This window comes from Capsicum annuum, chromosome 1 (genome assembly GCF_002878395.1).
Source record: "Capsicum annuum cultivar UCD-10X-F1 chromosome 1, UCD10Xv1.1, whole genome shotgun sequence".
NCBI classification, from domain to species: domain Eukaryota; kingdom Viridiplantae; phylum Streptophyta; class Magnoliopsida; order Solanales; family Solanaceae; genus Capsicum; species Capsicum annuum.
The window spans coordinates 1,881,470-1,899,760 of record NC_061111.1 but is presented as its reverse complement, the minus strand read 5'-3'; the positions used below and the strand labels follow the sequence as shown (position 1 = coordinate 1,899,760).

At 34.7% G+C, this 18,291-nt stretch overlaps 1 protein-coding gene across 1 annotated transcript; it reads right to left on the bottom strand.

The window, feature by feature from the left end:
- Positions 1-6,195: 6,195 nt before the first annotated feature.
- LOC107855340 (pentatricopeptide repeat-containing protein At4g21065) lies at positions 6,196-9,362 on the bottom strand. The gene is made up of 2 exons (XM_016700348.2): positions 7,110-9,362; positions 6,196-6,920 (listed from the first exon to the last, which is right to left on the bottom strand). The coding sequence occupies exon 1, from the start codon at positions 9,263-9,265 to the stop codon at positions 7,505-7,507; it is 1,761 nt and encodes a 586-aa protein (XP_016555834.2). The 5' UTR covers positions 9,266-9,362; the 3' UTR covers positions 6,196-6,920; positions 7,110-7,504.
- Between the last annotated feature and the right edge of the window lie 8,929 nt (positions 9,363-18,291).

Here is an 18,291-nt window from a genome sequence, read left to right as displayed (position 1 = left end):
ATATGATTTGTAATTATGCTAAGCGTTTCCTTTTTACTCTTTTTTTGGTTGCTGAAATTGATGAAAACAAAATTATACTCTATCCATACCATTTTATGTGTCGTCATTTGATTGGGCACGGAATTTAAGAAATAAGTAAAGACTTGATGTTTTTTTATCAAATTGTTCTTTATTAAAACAATGTACTATTATTATTTTTAATTAAGTGGGCTTTTATAAGTGGGATCAATAAGAATAAAAGTGTAATTATGTTTTTAAATAATTATCAAATAAGGAAAGATGACATTCTTTTTGGGACGGACAAAATAGAAAATGATTACACATAAAATGGAACGGAGGAAGTAGTATTTATGTGCGGAAAAAAAAATAAGAACAGGAGATAGCAGAGGCGGAGCGGTAAGTCATGGTTATACGGCGGAGCGGTAAGTCATGGTTATACATATTAAATGAATTTCTTAAATAAAAACAATAGTAAGATTTAAAAAAAAAAAAAAGATACAATGGATACACTTGTGAGTTGTGGTCATGAAAAGCACCTTAATAATTTGTCCTATTTTTTGGTCGAATAGAAGAGATATTACATTTTTTACATTTTTATAATTCCAAAAAAGCATATTTTAGTACCTTTTGCCTTACACTATTGTGCAGAACACCAACGTTAGAGTGAACATAAACTCACATTTCAGTAGAATTTAGAGTTAAAACCTTGATCTCAACTTCACAACAAATAAACACTACTCCCTCCATTTCAAAAGTAATGATCTAATTTAACTTGGCACAAAATTTAAAAAAATAAATAGTAAAATTTTTGAATCTTATGGTTCTAAGTTAAAGTTATGTTAAATTTGTCAAAATGTTCTTTGATCTTGTGGTGTTAAACATGTTGCGTGGAAAGTTAAAATTAAAGTATTGCTAAAAAATAAATTATTTTTTAAAAATAAATTTTAAAAAAAAAAGTCATTCTAGGCTCGTTTTAAAAAAAAAGCAAATACTAAAAAATGTCTCGAGATTTCAATAAGGCAAATACAGTGAATCTGCTCAATTGATAACAAATTTTGGTGAGTAAGGAGAAGTTGTATGATAAAAATTATCAACTAATTATAGAATTAGGTGAACCCAAGATTATGGAAGTCTAGGGTTATGATTTCCCCAATTGTCGGATTCCTTCTCACAGATATAAAGACAGATCTATTATCTATCCGACAGATCTATTATCTATCCACAGATGAGAAAATAAAAGTAGGTCATTTTGCTAATTAAAAACTTGAAGAGAGTTGGACATTTTGCTAAATGCAAACTTAAAAAAAGTTTAATAGCCAAATTTTCTCGAACAACTTTAGTTAGCATGTTGGAAAGGAAAAAGAAAACTGAAGGAGAAAGTGGACAGAAATCAGAGCAAAAGAGAAGTAAATTACTGCAGTGATATTTTTATATCTGATGCATAATGAAAGTAAAGAGACTTGTCTATAAATAGGCTCAAAATTAAACTGAAAAATATAACTTTTAGGTCCACTAACCCACTGATTTACTGACTACCTAATATCTGCAACAATAGCTAAACTTGCTAGAATAAAAGAAACTAACAACTAACTTCCTAAAGATTTGGTCAAGTATCTTTGAATCATTTCTCAAGACTCCCCCTTGATTCAAAACTGCAAACTCCAAGTTGACCTCTGAAGAACTCGTGCTTTGCTTACGAAAGTGACTTGGTGAAGATGTCTGCTGCTTGCTCATTTGTATCACAAGACTTCAAAATAATTTTTCCAGTAGAAACAAGACTTCGAATATAGTGATAGCGAACATCTATGTGCTTTGTTCTGCTGTGGAAAGCTGGCTTCTTCGTCATCGCAATAGTAGATCTATTGTCGCAAAAAATCTCAGTCGCACCAACTGGTTTCTGATTAAAATCTGCAACAAGTCTCCTTAACCAAACTGCTTGACAGGCTGCTGAAGTTGCTGCAATATACTCAGCCTCCGAAGTTGATAAGGCCACCACTTCCTGCTTCTTTGAACTCCATGAAATTGCTCCGGATCCGAGACTAAATAAGAAACCAAATGTGTTCTTTCTGTCATCAATGTTGCCTGCTTAGTCACTATCAGTAAAACCAGTTAATGTGAAATTTGTTACCTTAGAATACCAAATTCTATGTTCTAATGTCCCTGCAATATATCTCAATATTCTCTTTGCAGCTCCAAGGTGAAGTTTATTTGGATTGTGCATAAATCTAGATACGACGCCGACAGAGAAAGCAATGTCTGGCCTTGTATGAGACAAGTAGTTCAAACCACCAACCAGACTTCTAAAATAAGTCGCATTTGCCATTTCAAAACCATCATCACGACACAACTTCTCATTGATATTCATCGGAGTAGTAGCAACATTACAATTTACCATATTAAACCTTTTCAAAAGATCTGTTGCATCCTTTCTTTGTGAAAGAAATATGCCATCAACTTCCTGTTTCACCTCAAGACCAATAAAGTAATGCAACATTCCCAAATCAGACATCTCAAAATTCCTCATCATGTAGTCTTTAAATTTAGTGACAATAGACTCACTTGAACCCATATATATCATATCGGCAACATAAAGACATACAATCAGAAAATCATTTTTACCTCCTCTTTTTATATAAAGAGTAGGTTCACTGTTACTCTTTTCAAAGCCACTTTCCTGGAAATAAGAATCAATTTTGAAGTACCATGCTCGCGGTGCTTGCTTTAAGCCATAAAGCGCCTTTTTTAACCTGTAAACCTTTTCTTCTTTACCATTAACTACAAAACCTTCAGGTTGTGAGACATAAACTTCCTCTTCCAAATCACCATTTAAAAGAGCGGATTTAACATCAAATTGGTACACTGGCCAATTTAATTTCACAGCCAAGGCTAAAAAAGTTCTCACTGTTTCAAAGCGAGCAACAGGAGAAAAAGTTTCGTCGAAATCGATACCTTGTTGTTGAGAATAACCCTTTGCAACGAGCCTTGCCTTGTATTTTTGAATGTTGCCATCTGCATGATATTTGGTTCTAAACACCCATTTGAGTCCTATAGCCTTCTTTCCTTCGAGCAAATTTATCAAGTCCCAAGTCTGATTCTTCTGAATAGCCAACATCTCTTCTTCCATAGCTTTGCACCATTTATCCTTTCCTTCAACATCTTTAAAGAAAATAGGATCTGAAACAAGTAAAGCAAAAGTACAAGATGTACTGTCAGCATATTTGGGATTTGGTTTTCTATCCCTTGTTGATCTTCTTAATGGAGTTGACTCAGCTGAAGGTTCTTCTAATATTGAAGAAGTTATTGGTGTAACTGATGAGGTAGTCGATGGACCTGCCAAACCAGGATCTACTACATACTCTTGATCAACAATATCGTCAGAAGGCAACAATTGCATATTTGAACTTTTATTTTTAGAATTAAAGTTCCATCTTGCATCTTCATTAAACACAACATTTTTATTGACAGTAATTTTGCCACTCACTGGATTATATAGCTTATAAGCCTTGGATTGTATTCTATATCCAACAAAGATACATTTTTTCACATTTTTCATCAAGCTTACGTCGATCTTGTGAATTTACCAATGCATAAGCTATACAACCAAAGACACGTAAGTGGCTTACCTTGGGCTTATTACCTCTCCAAGATTCATATGGTGTTTGATTATACAAAGCCTTGGTGGGGGAAATATTCAGCAAATAGATAGCAGCGGCAACAGCTTCAGCCCAAAAATATTTCGGTAAACTTCTCCCTTCCATCATGCTTCTGCCCATCTCAACAACTGTGCGGTTCTTTCGTTCGGCTACACCATTCTGCTCCGGTGTATAAGGTGCTGTGAGCTCCCGATGTATTCTATTTTCTTCACAAAAGGAGCTGAATTCTTTAGATATAAACTCACCACCTCTATCTGTCCGAAGGATTTTGAGACTACATCCACTTTGCCTCTCAACAAAAGATTTAAATTTCTTGAAATTGTCAAATGTTTCAGATTTAAATTTCAAGAAATATATCCAACTCATACAACTATAGTCATCAGTAAAAAGCAAAAAATATCGACTTCCCCCTAAGGACTCAACACTCATAGGACCGCACAAATCTGCATAAACTAACCCAAGACAAACAGAAGCTCTCCAAGACTTGCCTACAGGAAAAACCTTTTTACTTTGTTTTCCATAAACACAACTTTCACAAAAATCAAGATTCTCAACTTTTGGCAATCCAAAAATCATTTCCTTTTGACTCAATAACGTCAACCCATTAACATTTAAGTGCCCATAACGCAGATGCCATAGTCTAGTTTCATTATCACCACTAGCTACCATCACACATTTCTCGATCATTGAAACTTCTAAAGGAAACATTTTATTGTTAGTCGTTGGAACTTTAGCAATGATTTTCCCAGATTTCTTATTTTTAATAGTGCAAACACTATCATCAAAAGAAATTGAGTATCTGCTAATCATTAATTGTCCAATGCTAAGTAAATTATGAGATAGACTAGGAACAAACATCACATTTTCTAAAATCTTAGCATTACCTTGGCTGATCGTAATGCTAACAGTACTTCTGCCTTCAACTTGAATCTTCTTGTTGTCTCCTAGCCTTACGTCTGACTCTTTGGACTCATCGAGCTCCTTGAACAAAGATCTTGTTCCAAACATATGGTTGGAACATCCGTTGTCCAAAAACCAAACATCGTTAGAAGTCTTTTTTCACAATAAAGGGCCATGAACAGCTTACTTTCATCAGCATTTTCCTCCGCAAAGCTTGCTTGGCTATTTTCATCCCTCTGATTTTGCCAACAATAAGCTTCTTTATGACCTGGTTTTCTGCAGTAGTTGCACAGAAACGTTCTGTTCTGCTTCTCTTCATTTGATCCACCTCTATTTTGACTTCTTCCTCGGCCTCTTCCACGACCTCTTCCTCGAAAGCCACCTCTGCCTCGTCCACGATTTGCAAAGTTTTCTAACTTATCTTTTTCTGAGTGGATTCCCTCTCCACCTGAAATGTCTTATCTTCATTTTTTTCATATGACCTTAGGATCCTCTCTTCATGAGCTTGCAAAGAACTCATTAGTTCATCAAAAGTATGATCAAATAAGTTATGAGATTCCTCTATCGCAGTAACAACATGTTCAAACTTTGGAGTAAGACTCCTTAAAACTTTTGCTACAACAGTTTCTTCAGATATATCTTCACCATAAGAGTTCATTTGATTAACAAGAGAAGAAACTCTAGACAAATAAGTTTGAACAGATTCATTATTTTTCATAGAAAGAGTTTCAAAGTCATGACGGTAAGTTTGCAATTTTACCGTAATCACCTTAGCTGAACCTTGAAATTCCTTCTTCAGAATCTTCCATGCCTCCGAAGACGTAGTTGTTGTTGCAATTCTTGCAAAAATTCTGTCATGGACTGCTTGTTGAATCAGGAACAACGCTTTGGCATCGTTCTTTTTTATCCCTTTCAATTTGTCTGCCTCTTCGTCAGAGCATCCACAAAGCCTGCTTCCACCAGCTCCCAAACCCCTTGTGATTTGAAAAGAGTTTTCATTTTGATACTCCAAAACTCATATTTTTCACCAGTAAAAATTGACATGAGTGGTTGCGAAACCTCACGATTCACTGTCATTTTTTTTTCTCTCACACCTTCTCTTTCTTTCCACTCAAATACTCAATCAATATAAGCCTCACGATTCACTCAATTTCAAAAAGAAACCGGGCTTTCATACCAGATTTGTTGGAAAGGAAAAAGAAAACTGAAGGAGAAAGTGGACAGAAATCAGAGCAAAAGAGAAGTAAATTACTGCAGTGATATTTTTACATTTGATGCATAATGAAAGTAAAGAGTCTTGCCTATAAATAGGCTCACAATTAAACTGAAAAATCTAACTTGTAGGTCTACTAACCCACTGATTTACTGACTACCTAATAATCTGCAACAATAGCTAAACTTGCTAGAATAAAGGAAACTAACAACTAACTTCCCAAAGACTTGGTCAGGTATCTTTGAATCATTTCTCAACATAGCAATTTCTCACAGCTCGCTATGTCCACATCAAAGTTTTGTCATATACCCAAGAGTGACATTGTTCAACAACATATATATGCATTTTTCTCCAAGTATCATATCACAAATGGGCAGAGTCAATTGATGCCTATCTAATCAAATTGAAATAAATAGGCAGTTGAACAAGTAGAAAAATCCAACTACTCAATAATATAAAAACGAGAGAAGAATTCGTCCTCATCAAAATCCTAGATAGAAAATTAGCTGCTACTATATAAAAGTATGTGAAAGCATCACAAAACTAAAATTATTACCAAAAGAAAAAAAGGAAAATCTCGTTGAGTCTTCCATCCCTCACTCTCTCCTTAAATCATTTGAAATTGTGTTTAAGGTGTATTAAAAATAAATTAGAAGCCTTTGGCACTATCTGTTCGCTTGGCATCGATGTGGCCTCAATTTAGAAAGAGCATTGGCAATCTTTATCGAATCAATGATGGAAGAATGCCATTGACGGTGGCTAACAAACACTTCAGGCAGGGAGGACTTCTCCTAGTAGACAGTGTAAGTGGTTCTCTATGCAACACAGAAGAGCAAGGAGCAAGCAGAAACCAAGAAATTAAGTCCACCCCGATGATTGATCTTCGTCTGGTTTCTGGAGCAATGCCAACATTAGTCAAATATGAATCATGCTCCAACAACCAACTGAAGCAACCCATTCTGTATGAACCATAGTTTTGCAGATCATGTTCCATGACTATGCTTACTTCCCAATCAAAGCAGTTTCTTCCAAAAATCACAATCCTCATGTACACTGGGCAACAGTTGCTTCCACTAACCTCAAATGACCTGGATATTTCAGCTTCCCAACCATGCATCTTCTTGTTGTGGGATCATGTTGGATCTAAAAGACACCTACAAAAGATAAAACTCTTTTTGTGCATTAAAATTTGAGAATCCATGTAGGTCATTGTCAAATGTTTATCACCAGGTTATGAAAGGAATTTGCAACAACTCTCAGATACTTGATTGCTACCTGCTGTCAATTATGTTAGGAATACTGAGTATAGTACCATACTAGCTGAAAAAATAAAGTGCAATCACCTGATGTTATTGAAGACTTGGTGAAAAGTGAACGAATCCCATTTGCTTAGGATCACATAACGCCTTTCCATTTTTGTTTCACAAAAATAGCTAATCCTCTCAAGACTTACAAAGAACCCACCGCGCAGGATGGTCTGCCGTTATAATACATAAAACTCTGTACAAGGGAGTTGAGGATTTTTTCTTCAGAACGTAAAGAGTTGCACTAATTGTTTACAAATCTGCCCACCAAGCAATGACCTAGAAATTCATATCTTGCACTCGGTAACTTCTCCTTGAACAAAATGCAGTTGTTGTCAGATCTTGTTCTCCGCCATCTTATTTTTTTTTTCAAAAGGCTCTGCTTTAATTAAAGCAACTTATGCAAAATCCGGTTCATATTCTACAATTATGATCTACCAATAATCTTTACAAGAGCAAGATCCATTGGTAAAATGGTGAAACCGGCTACGATCTCTAACAACTATCTCGCGATCAAAGACCTTCGATATTAGTTTAATGGCTAGGTGGCAATCAGCACAGACCCTTAAGTTCTTCACAATTCTAATAGGGGACCCAGGCGGTGTACTAATCAACATGAATGCAATTGCAATTTTTTCACTATGGTAAGCCAAAGCAGTCTCCTTCTCCTCTTCCTCTATATCAGCAAGCACATTTGATGTATGAGGGACATAACCTTCCAATCTCAACAATCTAGTCATATCTGCAAGCATAGCATATATAGCCTCATTTTTAGGATGGGATCTATCTCCCATAACAAATTCATGCACACGGTTACCTAACTCAACGAGGCTATGCCCTGGGACTTTTTTCACCCCTTCTCTAAGCATACTGGTCCTTAGTTGATGCACATCTGACCAACGCCTCTCGGCTGCATATAGGTTTGAAAGGAGCACATAATCCCCAGAATGCTTTGGTTCTAACAGCTTAAGGTGATTCCTAGTCATCTCTGCTAGAGCTAAATGACCATGTATTGAGCAGGCACCAAGTAGCGTTCGCCATATAACAGCATTGGGTTGCAATGGCATATCTTTAATATACTCGTATGCTTTCTCCACTAAACCAGCCCTTCCTAACAAATCAACCATGCAGCCATAATGCTCAATTTTCGGCCTAATTCCAAATAAATTTTGCATCCTTTCGAAGTACGCAAACCCTTTGTCCACCAAACCACAATGGCTACAGGCATATAAGACCCCGACGAAAGTTATCTCGGTAGGCACAAATCCTTTTCTTTCCATTTCCTTGAAAATCTCAAGTGCTTTCTCACCAAAACCATTGACAGCCAAACCTACGATTAAAGATGTCCAAGACACTACACTGTCATCATCCAACTCATCGAAAACTTGCTCTGCCTCTATCACATTCCCGCATTTAGCATAAAGATCCAAAAGGGCATTTGCAGCGTGTAAATTTTTATCTAATCCAACTTTCAACATATACAAGTGCGCCCTTCTACCCAAAGCTAACGCACCAAGCTCAGCCGAAGCAGTCAACAAACTGACCAAAGTAAACCCATCAGGCCTAACACCTTCCAAAACCATTCTCCTGAAAAGGGCCAACGTCTCATTAGGTCGACTATTCAAAGCATACCCATTAATCACTGAATTCCACGCCACGAGATTCTTGTCAGACATTTCCTCAAACATCTTATGTGCGTTTTCTGCTTGACCAATTGCTCCGTAGAAATGAACCAAAGAATTCTGAACAAACAACAGCGATTCAAACCCATTTCTCATTGCAACGCAATGAACCTTTTCTCCTTCCCTAACATCAATCACCTTCGCAATAGCTTTTAGAACAAAAGGGTATGTGTGTGTATCGGGTGCAACAGAATTAACACACATTTTACTGTGTATCTCAATTGCTGGATATGGGTTTTCGCTCTCGGCATAACCTCTAATCATGGTATTCCAAGTGAAGATATTTGGAAACTGAATTTGACTAAAGATTTTTTGGGCATAACACATTGGACCTGAAAGGGAAACTAGAGTTAAAATCAAGTGCTTGCCCATCTCTGGGCTTGATAAAGGGATGTCTCGCCTGATGGAAAATGCATGTACTTGCTTCAATTTGTAAGTTGACGAAGCACATGAAACCAAAAGGCCAATGCATTTCTTCACTGCGTAAGGTTTCATGTTAATGAACTTGCACATTATTAAACAATTTCAGTTCAATTTTTTGTTTGAAAGTAAATTTATACTGACTCCGTCATCATTTACTTCTTTTTTTTTTTTCTTGGTTGTTTGTCCCAAAAAAAACAAGTAGCCTTTTCTAACTATTTAAATACATAATTAAACTTTTATCCATATTGATCCCATTTAATTAAAAATACTTCCTTCATTTAAAAAAAAAAAATGACTTACTTTGACTTGGCACAAAGTTTTAAAAAAATAAATAAAAAATTTTAATTTTATGGCCTTAAATTAAAGTTGTGCCAAATGTATCAAAATGCATTTTAATCTTGTGATCCTAAATATGTCATGCGGAAAATTGAAATTAAAATATTGTTTAAAAAAAAAAAATTTGTTGAAACGGACCAAAAAAAAAATAGATCATTCTTTTTTAAATGGAAAAAATAATAATAGTACATTATTTTAATAAAAAATAATTTAATAAAAATTATCAAGTCTTTAATTATTTTTTAAATTTCGTATCTGATTAAATAACGAAACATAAAATAGGAGGAGAAAGTACTATCTTTTATCAAGAGATAATATGTCACATATTCAGTCAACTAAACATGTCACTTTTCTTTATTTTATTATATAAGTTAAAAGGACTCAACTATATATTATGATATTTCGTTCAGAAAGTCACTCAATCATTTTATGATGATTTTTCCATTTAATTTTGTTGGAGTCAAAAGCTTAAATAGTCACTTAACTTTGGCTAATTATCCCCCATAGTGACAACTTTGTTTTTGTCTTTCAAAAGTCAATCAAATTTGGTTACTTAGCAATCATAGTCACTCCACTTTATTTTATCTTTAAAAGTCACTTAACTTTACTTAATTAGTTTTTTTTAGTCATTTTAAGGATAAATAAAATTTAAAATAATAAAATTAATATTAAAAATTGTTTTAAAACGTCATACACTATCTAGTATCCTCATTGTTTATGACTTTCTTGAAATGTCTTAATTTCTTGCCTCATAAACAAAATCAACTTACACACTGGAACACCCCAACTTAGGATAAGAAGTCCCACATCAGCAAAACACGGAAGAGATGGTGGGTATATAAGTAAGCAAGTCTTACTCCCTAGTGACGCGTTTTAAAGCCGTGCGAGCCTGAATCCAGAGCAGACAATATCATTAGTGGGTTGGGGAGTTATGGGGTGTCTCGGGCCTTGATGGTTCGGAATGCCCGTCGCGGCCAGGACCTCAGCTCGGGTCGTGACAAAATGGTATCAAAATCGCTCCTGTGTCAGCCCTGTCGATGTGGACCAGAGTTCAAACTGATTGTAAACAAATTCCGGTAAGGCGGGGCAAACCTCAATCCTGAGTGTAGGCAAATCCTATTCGGTGGGGCAAACCTCAGCGAGGACGTTGAGTCCATAAAGGGGTGGTGTATGTAATACCCCAACTTAGAAAAGAGTCCCACATCGACAAAACACGAGAGGGATGCTGGGTATATAAGTATGCAAGCCTTACTCCCTAGTGACGCGTTTTAAAGCCGTGCGGGCCTGGGCCCAGAGCGGACAATATCACTAGTGGGTTGAGGAGTTCAGGGGTATCTCGAGCCTTGATGGTTCGGGATACCCGTCGTGGCCAGGGCCTCGGGTCGGGTCGGGACAAAATAGTATCAAAGCCATTCCTATGTCAGCTCTGTCGATGTGGACCAGAGTTCAAACTGAGTGTAGGCAAATTTCGATAAGGCGGGGCAAACCTCAGTCCTGAGTGTAGGCAAATCTCATTCGGTGAGGCAAACCTCAACGAGGACGCTGAGTCCTAACCCCAACTTAGGAAGGAGTCCCACATCGGCAAAACACATGAGAGATGTTGGGTATATAAGTAGGCAAGTCTTGCTCCCTAGTAACGCATTTTAAAGCCGTGCGGGCCTAGGTATAGAGCGGGTAATATCACTAGTGGGTTGGGGAGTTACGGGGGTGTCTCGGGCCTTGATGGTTCGGGATACCCGTCGTGACCAAGGCCTCGGCTCGGGTCGTGACAAAATAGTATCAGAGTCGCTCTTGTGTCAGCCCTGTCGATGTGGGTCAGAGTTCAAACTGAGTTTAGACAAATTCCGATAAAGCGGAGCAAATCTCAGTCCTGAGTCTAAGCAAATCTCATTCGGTGGGGCAAACCTCCGTAAGGACGCTGAGTCCATAAGGGGGTGTGTACGTAACACCCCAACTTATGATAAGGAGTCCCACATCTCTAGGCAAATCTCATTCGGTGGGGCAAACCTCGGCGAGGACGCTGAGTCCATAAGGAGGGTGTATGTAACACCCCAACTTAGGATACGGAGTCCCACATCAGAAAAACACGGGAGGGGTGCAGGGTATATAAGTAAGCAAGCCTTACTCCCTAGTGACGCATTTTAAAGCCGTGTGGGTCTGGGCGCAGAGCGGACAATATCACTAGTGGGTTGGCGAGTTACGGGGGTGTCTCGGGCCTTGATTGTTCGGGATGCCCGTCACGACTAGGACCTCGGCTCGGGTCGTGACACACACACTATAACTAGAACTTAAAATTCAATGGACAACATAGGTTATGTTTTAAAGATTTTATTAAGTTGGTTAAAAATTTCAAGATCACCCCTTATTTCTACAAATTTCTTGAAATGTTTTGATCGAACAAATTACTTTTCAAGAATGAGAATATTTTATATTCTTGAAAGTATTTTTTCGAGAAAATATTTCGAGTAAAATAACAAAAAAATTACCTTATAATATGCATAAGTCACTTTTCTTTATAAGTACTTGATTTGGCTTTGTTTCAACTACGTAATACATAAGTATTACTATTATTAGTACTCAAAACAATTATGGAATCAAAATTATAATTACTTTGATTAGTACTCAAAACTATTATTACTTTGTTAGATTCTGGCTGGACAGATGGCTACCAAATAACACTCCCTTTAGGAATACCATTCAAGGCCCCCTTAGTAAAAATGATGAAGATCTCAAACTTGCTGAGGTCTGGACCAACTTATCTTGGAATTTTGACAATCTTTCCATTAACCTTTCCTTCGAGACCAAGCAGCTCATTGTTAACACTTTTTTCCCCAATACCAAAAGGCCTATAGATACTCCCCTTTGGAGACTTACTGGTAGTGTAAAATTCTCTACTGCTAGTGCCTACAATCATGTTTCTTAGTTGGAAAAACATACTCAGCGGGGCAATACTTGGTCTGGGTTCTGGAAGATCCATATCCCCAATAAAATTAAGTTTTTCCTTTGGAAATTCTTTCATAACAAACTTCCTTCCAACTCTCATCTCTCAAAAATAGGAATCTCCAGCAGCAAATTCTGTAAAAGATGTCCCTAGGAAGAGGAGAGCCTAAATCATATCTTCTTTGATTGTATCAATGCTAAGCAGCTTTGGAGAGATCTCAGTGCCAAAGCCACTCAACCCTCTAAGCTTACGCCTACTGACTTTTCTTCTTTGAACTGCCTTACTAATTGAAAGAATGTTCGAAACCAAAAGTTTGACAAACTTCTTCTCTGGGCGGAAATTCTTCCTTATTGTTTATGGACAATTTGGACAACTAGAAATACTAACAACTTCACTGGCTAAATGTATAATGCTTCCTTCAAAGACGCATATACACAAGCTGTTGAGTTCTCCCACATACACTCTGATGGTAGGCTCCCTCATACCTTAACCACTATCAACATCAATTGGATCACTCCAAAACACGGAACCTTTAAGTTGAACATTGATGGGTCTTGCTTAGGTAATCCTAGGAAGGGGGTATTGGTGGGGTAATTCAAAACCACAAAAGGTGACTGCTGCTAGGATATTCAAAAAGCTTTCTTATTGGAACCAACAATCTTATGAAATTACTTGCTTTGAATGAAGGACTAAAAATCATTGAAAGTCATCAATTAATACCTACTCAAATCAACACGGACTCCCAGGAAATAATAAGGATGCTTAAAGAAAATCATGATATCTATGATGGTATTCTTCATGATTGCAGGTGCAGGTTAAGAAGGTTGGGGATTCCAGTCATACACCACTTCTTTAGAGAAGCCAATATGGTGGCTGATTCACTAGCAAAAATGGGAGCAAACTCAACATTTTTTGATGAAGCAAGAATTTTTGAAGTTCCTCCAGTGTGTGCCCGCTCTACGGACAGACACGATTGCAACTACTATTCAAAGAAGTGTTAGATCTAGTTCTAATGGTAGGGTAGATCACACTTATCAAGTGTTTCAAATCAACCTTGGTTGATAAACTGAAAACATGTAACTGTACTACTGGGCTCCCTTTAATTTCTATGAAACTTTCATTATTACCAAAAAAGAAAAAAAAAAAACTATTATGGAATCTATCCCTCGTAGAACTTACATAAATTGTATTCTAACACTTGACAATTTATTATCACAAAAGAAAATGTGTGTGATATCTTTTAAAATCAAATTGTGTGTGGTCAATTTATAACTTCAATTACATTTGTCTTTACGGTATTTTAATTATACTTTGTATGTTTCGGATATAACACGTCCCTTTTGATGAAGCCAATTTTTATCTTTACGATATTACTATATTTCATATGTTTCGAATACAGCAAGTTCCTTTTGGTGGTACCAAATATATCCAAATATAAACAATACTATATGATCGAGAATAAAGTCACACGTCCTACAATAATTCCATGAAAGCAATGGCTTTATCCATCCAGCTTAATTACAAAATTAGCAAAAGTAGATTCAATGGCAATTTCTTTCACTAATTTTAGAAAAAAAAAAATGGAAGCTATTTTCTATAAATTAATTCTTCAAATCATCATTATAAATTATAAATAAAAACAAGAAAAATGAGAAAAGGTAGAATTTAGAAAGTTGCTAGATGTAATAAGTTGTGGACGTAAAAGAATCAACAACCACAAAATAACATTATCGAGTATTGAACCATAAGGGTTGGGGTGGTGGTTCAGCACCTCACCCTTTAAGCAAGAGGTTGGGGATTCGATCCTCATCTCTGGTGAACGAAGAAAATTATGTGGTCAATTCCCTACCGTTTAGTGTGCTGACAGTGGAATAGAGAATTAGTCTCACGGCTGCCGGCTGTGAGAATACTAGGGAAACAAAAAAAAAAAAAACATTATTGAGGATTGAAGACCATCATTTTCAAGTTATTTTAAACTTTAACGTAATCAACACACATGTTTGATGAATATTTACTTATAATTATCTTTAAGTGACATGATAATTATTATGATTCCACGATGGGCGTATTCAGTGTCCAACTTTTTTTTAGTTTGGTTGGTCAATTTTTTTAAGAAAAATAAGTTTCTTAAAAAAAAAAAAATTGCTTTGTAGAAATTAAAAAAAAAAAAAAGTTCGATATTTTTCGATTGCTCGTTTGAGAACTATGATCTTTAGCTTCGGAGCTAAATCATTTCCTGTATTTCAAGTTCGTTAACTATATCCCCCTTTCGATATCATTCCATCTCAATCATATTTTTCTAGATTATATATAGATGGTATTAAAATAATATATTTTTACATGTATTAGTAAATATTGAAATACAAATAAATAATTCGCTTATTTTAAAAATATACTACTACGAATTATATATTTTGTAGATATTTTTCTTTGTACCAAACACAACCAAAGTCTAGTCAGCTGACTATCGATTTTCCCAAGAAAAAAATAATACTTTCTTCCCATACAACAGCTATAACGCAGTCCTAAAGGATAATAGTAATAAATATGAATAAATGTCTTTAAGCCAAACATGAAAAAGATATTTTTGAGGATATGAAATTTATTTTTCTGATTGATTTAAGCTGTTTAATTTATATGAAAATATTTTGAGAATTTCGTCTAGTAGAGTACTTTTTATTGTACCAAAAAGAATGGATATAGGTTGTATCTTTTGGAAAATTTAGTATCTTTTTCTTCAAATAACCATATTCTATTTTTTAAAAAAATATATAAAAGCACTAAGATAAACATTCTCTACAAAATAACTCAGCATAATCACTTTAAACTGAAATGATCGTGAATACTAGCGTTTGCAACAAATTTTAATGCATGGAAAGTAAATCGTAATTCGTAACCACCCAAAAAAGTATGAAGAAATAAGATTTTTATATATAAAAGAAAAATGTTATTTGCGGAGACAAGATAAAAAAATATATAAATTAACTTAAAACAATGTGAATTTAACTTTTGTTTGTCACTTGACTCTTCACTATCTATTTTTTCATGATTCAAAAATTGTTAGTGACATTTTTTTCGAATTTAGAGTAATATGAATTATGATATATTTGATCGCCAAGAACGCGAGACAATGACTTTGACGAAAGCAATATTTGCTACATTTATCACTTTATATATAAAAATATTCCAAAAGCTTATGGAACTTCAAGATGCATCTTTAAGAAATATATTAATCATGTATACAAAGAGGCGGAGCTAGCATACAATGAGGGGTTCATCTAAACCTCCTTCGGTAGAAAATTACACTATTTATATATGATTAAAATTAATTTTTATGTATATATAGTAAATGTTAAACCCCCTTCGGCTAGTTCATTGTACACTTCTGAACCCTTCAATGAAAATTATACCTCCGACATTGTGTATACATGCGTGAAATGGGAATTTGTTGGTATATATATATATACACATGAGTTAAGATTTAGGTAAAGTATCTATAAGGACCCTAATAGAAATTGAACCTAGTTATATAGAGCCCCCACAAATTTTACGTTTACAAATAGATTAAAACTAAAACAAATCGTTTTCTAATTTGAACATTATCACACAAAATAATTTATGTGATGGAAAAAACTTTGTTATATAAAGTGGCATGTTAGAAATTAGAAATCAAATGAATACTAAAAAATCATATCATAAACCTAATTTCCACGTGTCATCATTATCTATATCCAAAAGTAATTAGCATATTTATTGGCCGCATTTAACATTAAAAAATAAATGGAGTGTATTAAAAAAATAATGTATGCTTTAATTTTATGTATTACTAATTCCTTATTTGGTACACGAATGTATTACTAATGCATGAAGATTAGTAATGTAATGGATCTAATGCACATTGTTAAAGTCACAATTATCCCTCAAAATCTTTTATCATTTCCATCATATTTATAGAGGGTATTTTATAAAATAAAATTATTTTATAGAAATCATATCGCTAATGTTAGTTTTAATGCGTCAAATCAAATATTATATAAGAAAAATACAAATATAACTAACGCAAACAATATTAATATACTATATTTTACACTATTCTTATACACCTTACAAATGACTCACTACTTAAAAGCTACTGTTGACTAATTTACTACCTAAAAAAAATAATCTCTACATTAATGTATAATAGATTCTTGAGGATATTAAAGATGACTTTATGTGAAAAGTCATGGATTATTGTAATTTATATAGGGGGAAAAGAGTTTGTGTATTAATTATTTGTGCCTAAAATTCGTTAATTTAAAGTAAATAGGGATTGCATTCCTTTTCTTAAAATTAAAAACAAAATACAATTACTTTTATATTTTTTTGTTTCTCATCCGGTGTTCGGTGTCTGCATTGATATTTGGGTTGTCTGGTAGTTGCTTGAAATTATGCACGTATTAGTAATATGTGTATTGGTTATACACAGTCGCGGAGCTACCTTATAATTAGGAGTTCATCTGAATTTGTTTGACGAAAAATTATACTATTTATATATGATTTTTTTTTTAATGTATATATAATAAATGTTGAACCCCCTTCAGCTAGTTCGTGTGTCTACTTTTTTCGATTTTAAACTCCCTTAGTGAAAATTCTAATTCAGCCACTGATTATACAGGTAATTGTTATATCAGTATTAGTTATTCTATTTTCTATCTTGCATAAATTCTATGTTAATTTACTAATAACTCACGCGTGTATTAGTTATGCGGGTTTTTAAATTGCAAATCAAATGTCTTATAATTTTATATATGAATAACTTACTAGTTATCAAATATTATAGTACAACTCATTTCGAAATTAATACATGAATAAGCTACCTCTAGTTACCAAATGACTCCTTAGGTACTACTTAATTACTACTCCCTCCGATTTAAAAAAGAATGAGCTATTACTTTTCATTTAGTTCATTTCAAAAAGAATGATCTTCTGTGACAATATCTTAATTCCTACTTTCCAAGCAATATATTTAAGACCACAAAATTAAATAACATTTTGGCGCATTTGACATAATTTTTATTTAAAATCACAAGATTCAAAAGTATTTTTTATCTTCTTAAACTTCATGTCAATTAAAAATTGGTAATTCTTTTTTGAAATTAAGGGAATAGTTTATCTAAGAGCGGCATATATAATACTCTCTCCATTTTAAAAAGAATGATCTGTTTTGACTAATAAGAAATTTAAGAAAAAAATTGTTCTTAAATTAAGGTACCTCCTAAACTTAAAGAAAAGTTCTACATGGTGGTGGTTAGATCGGCTTTATTGTATGGAGCGGAGTATTGACCTGTTAAGAAGGCTCATATCCAAAAGATAAAGCTGGCGGAGATGAGGATGCTTTGATGGATGTGTGGGTATACTAGGGAAGATATGATTAGAAATGAGGTTATTCGAGATATGGTAGGAGTGGTTTCGGTGGAAGCCAAGACGAGGGAAGCGAGGTTGAGATGGTTCGGTCATGTGATGAGGAGGGGCACTAATGCCCCAATGTGGAGGTGTGAGAGGTTGACTAGGGATGATTTCAAGCGAGGTAGAGGTACATCGGAGAAAAATTGAAAGGAGGTAATTAGATAGGAAGTTGTGGAGGAGGCGAATTAGGGTAGAAGTTTAGTATGAGTGTAGGATGTTATTGTATTACTTGGTGTATCTTATTCTTGGTATTATTGGATATGTTGATTTATTTTGTATCCTTATTATTATTATTATTATTCATCTAGATTATTTTAGTTTGAGTCGGGGTCTATCGGAAACAACCTCTCTATCTCACATCTGAGCTGGTGGTATAAATTGTGTACGCTTG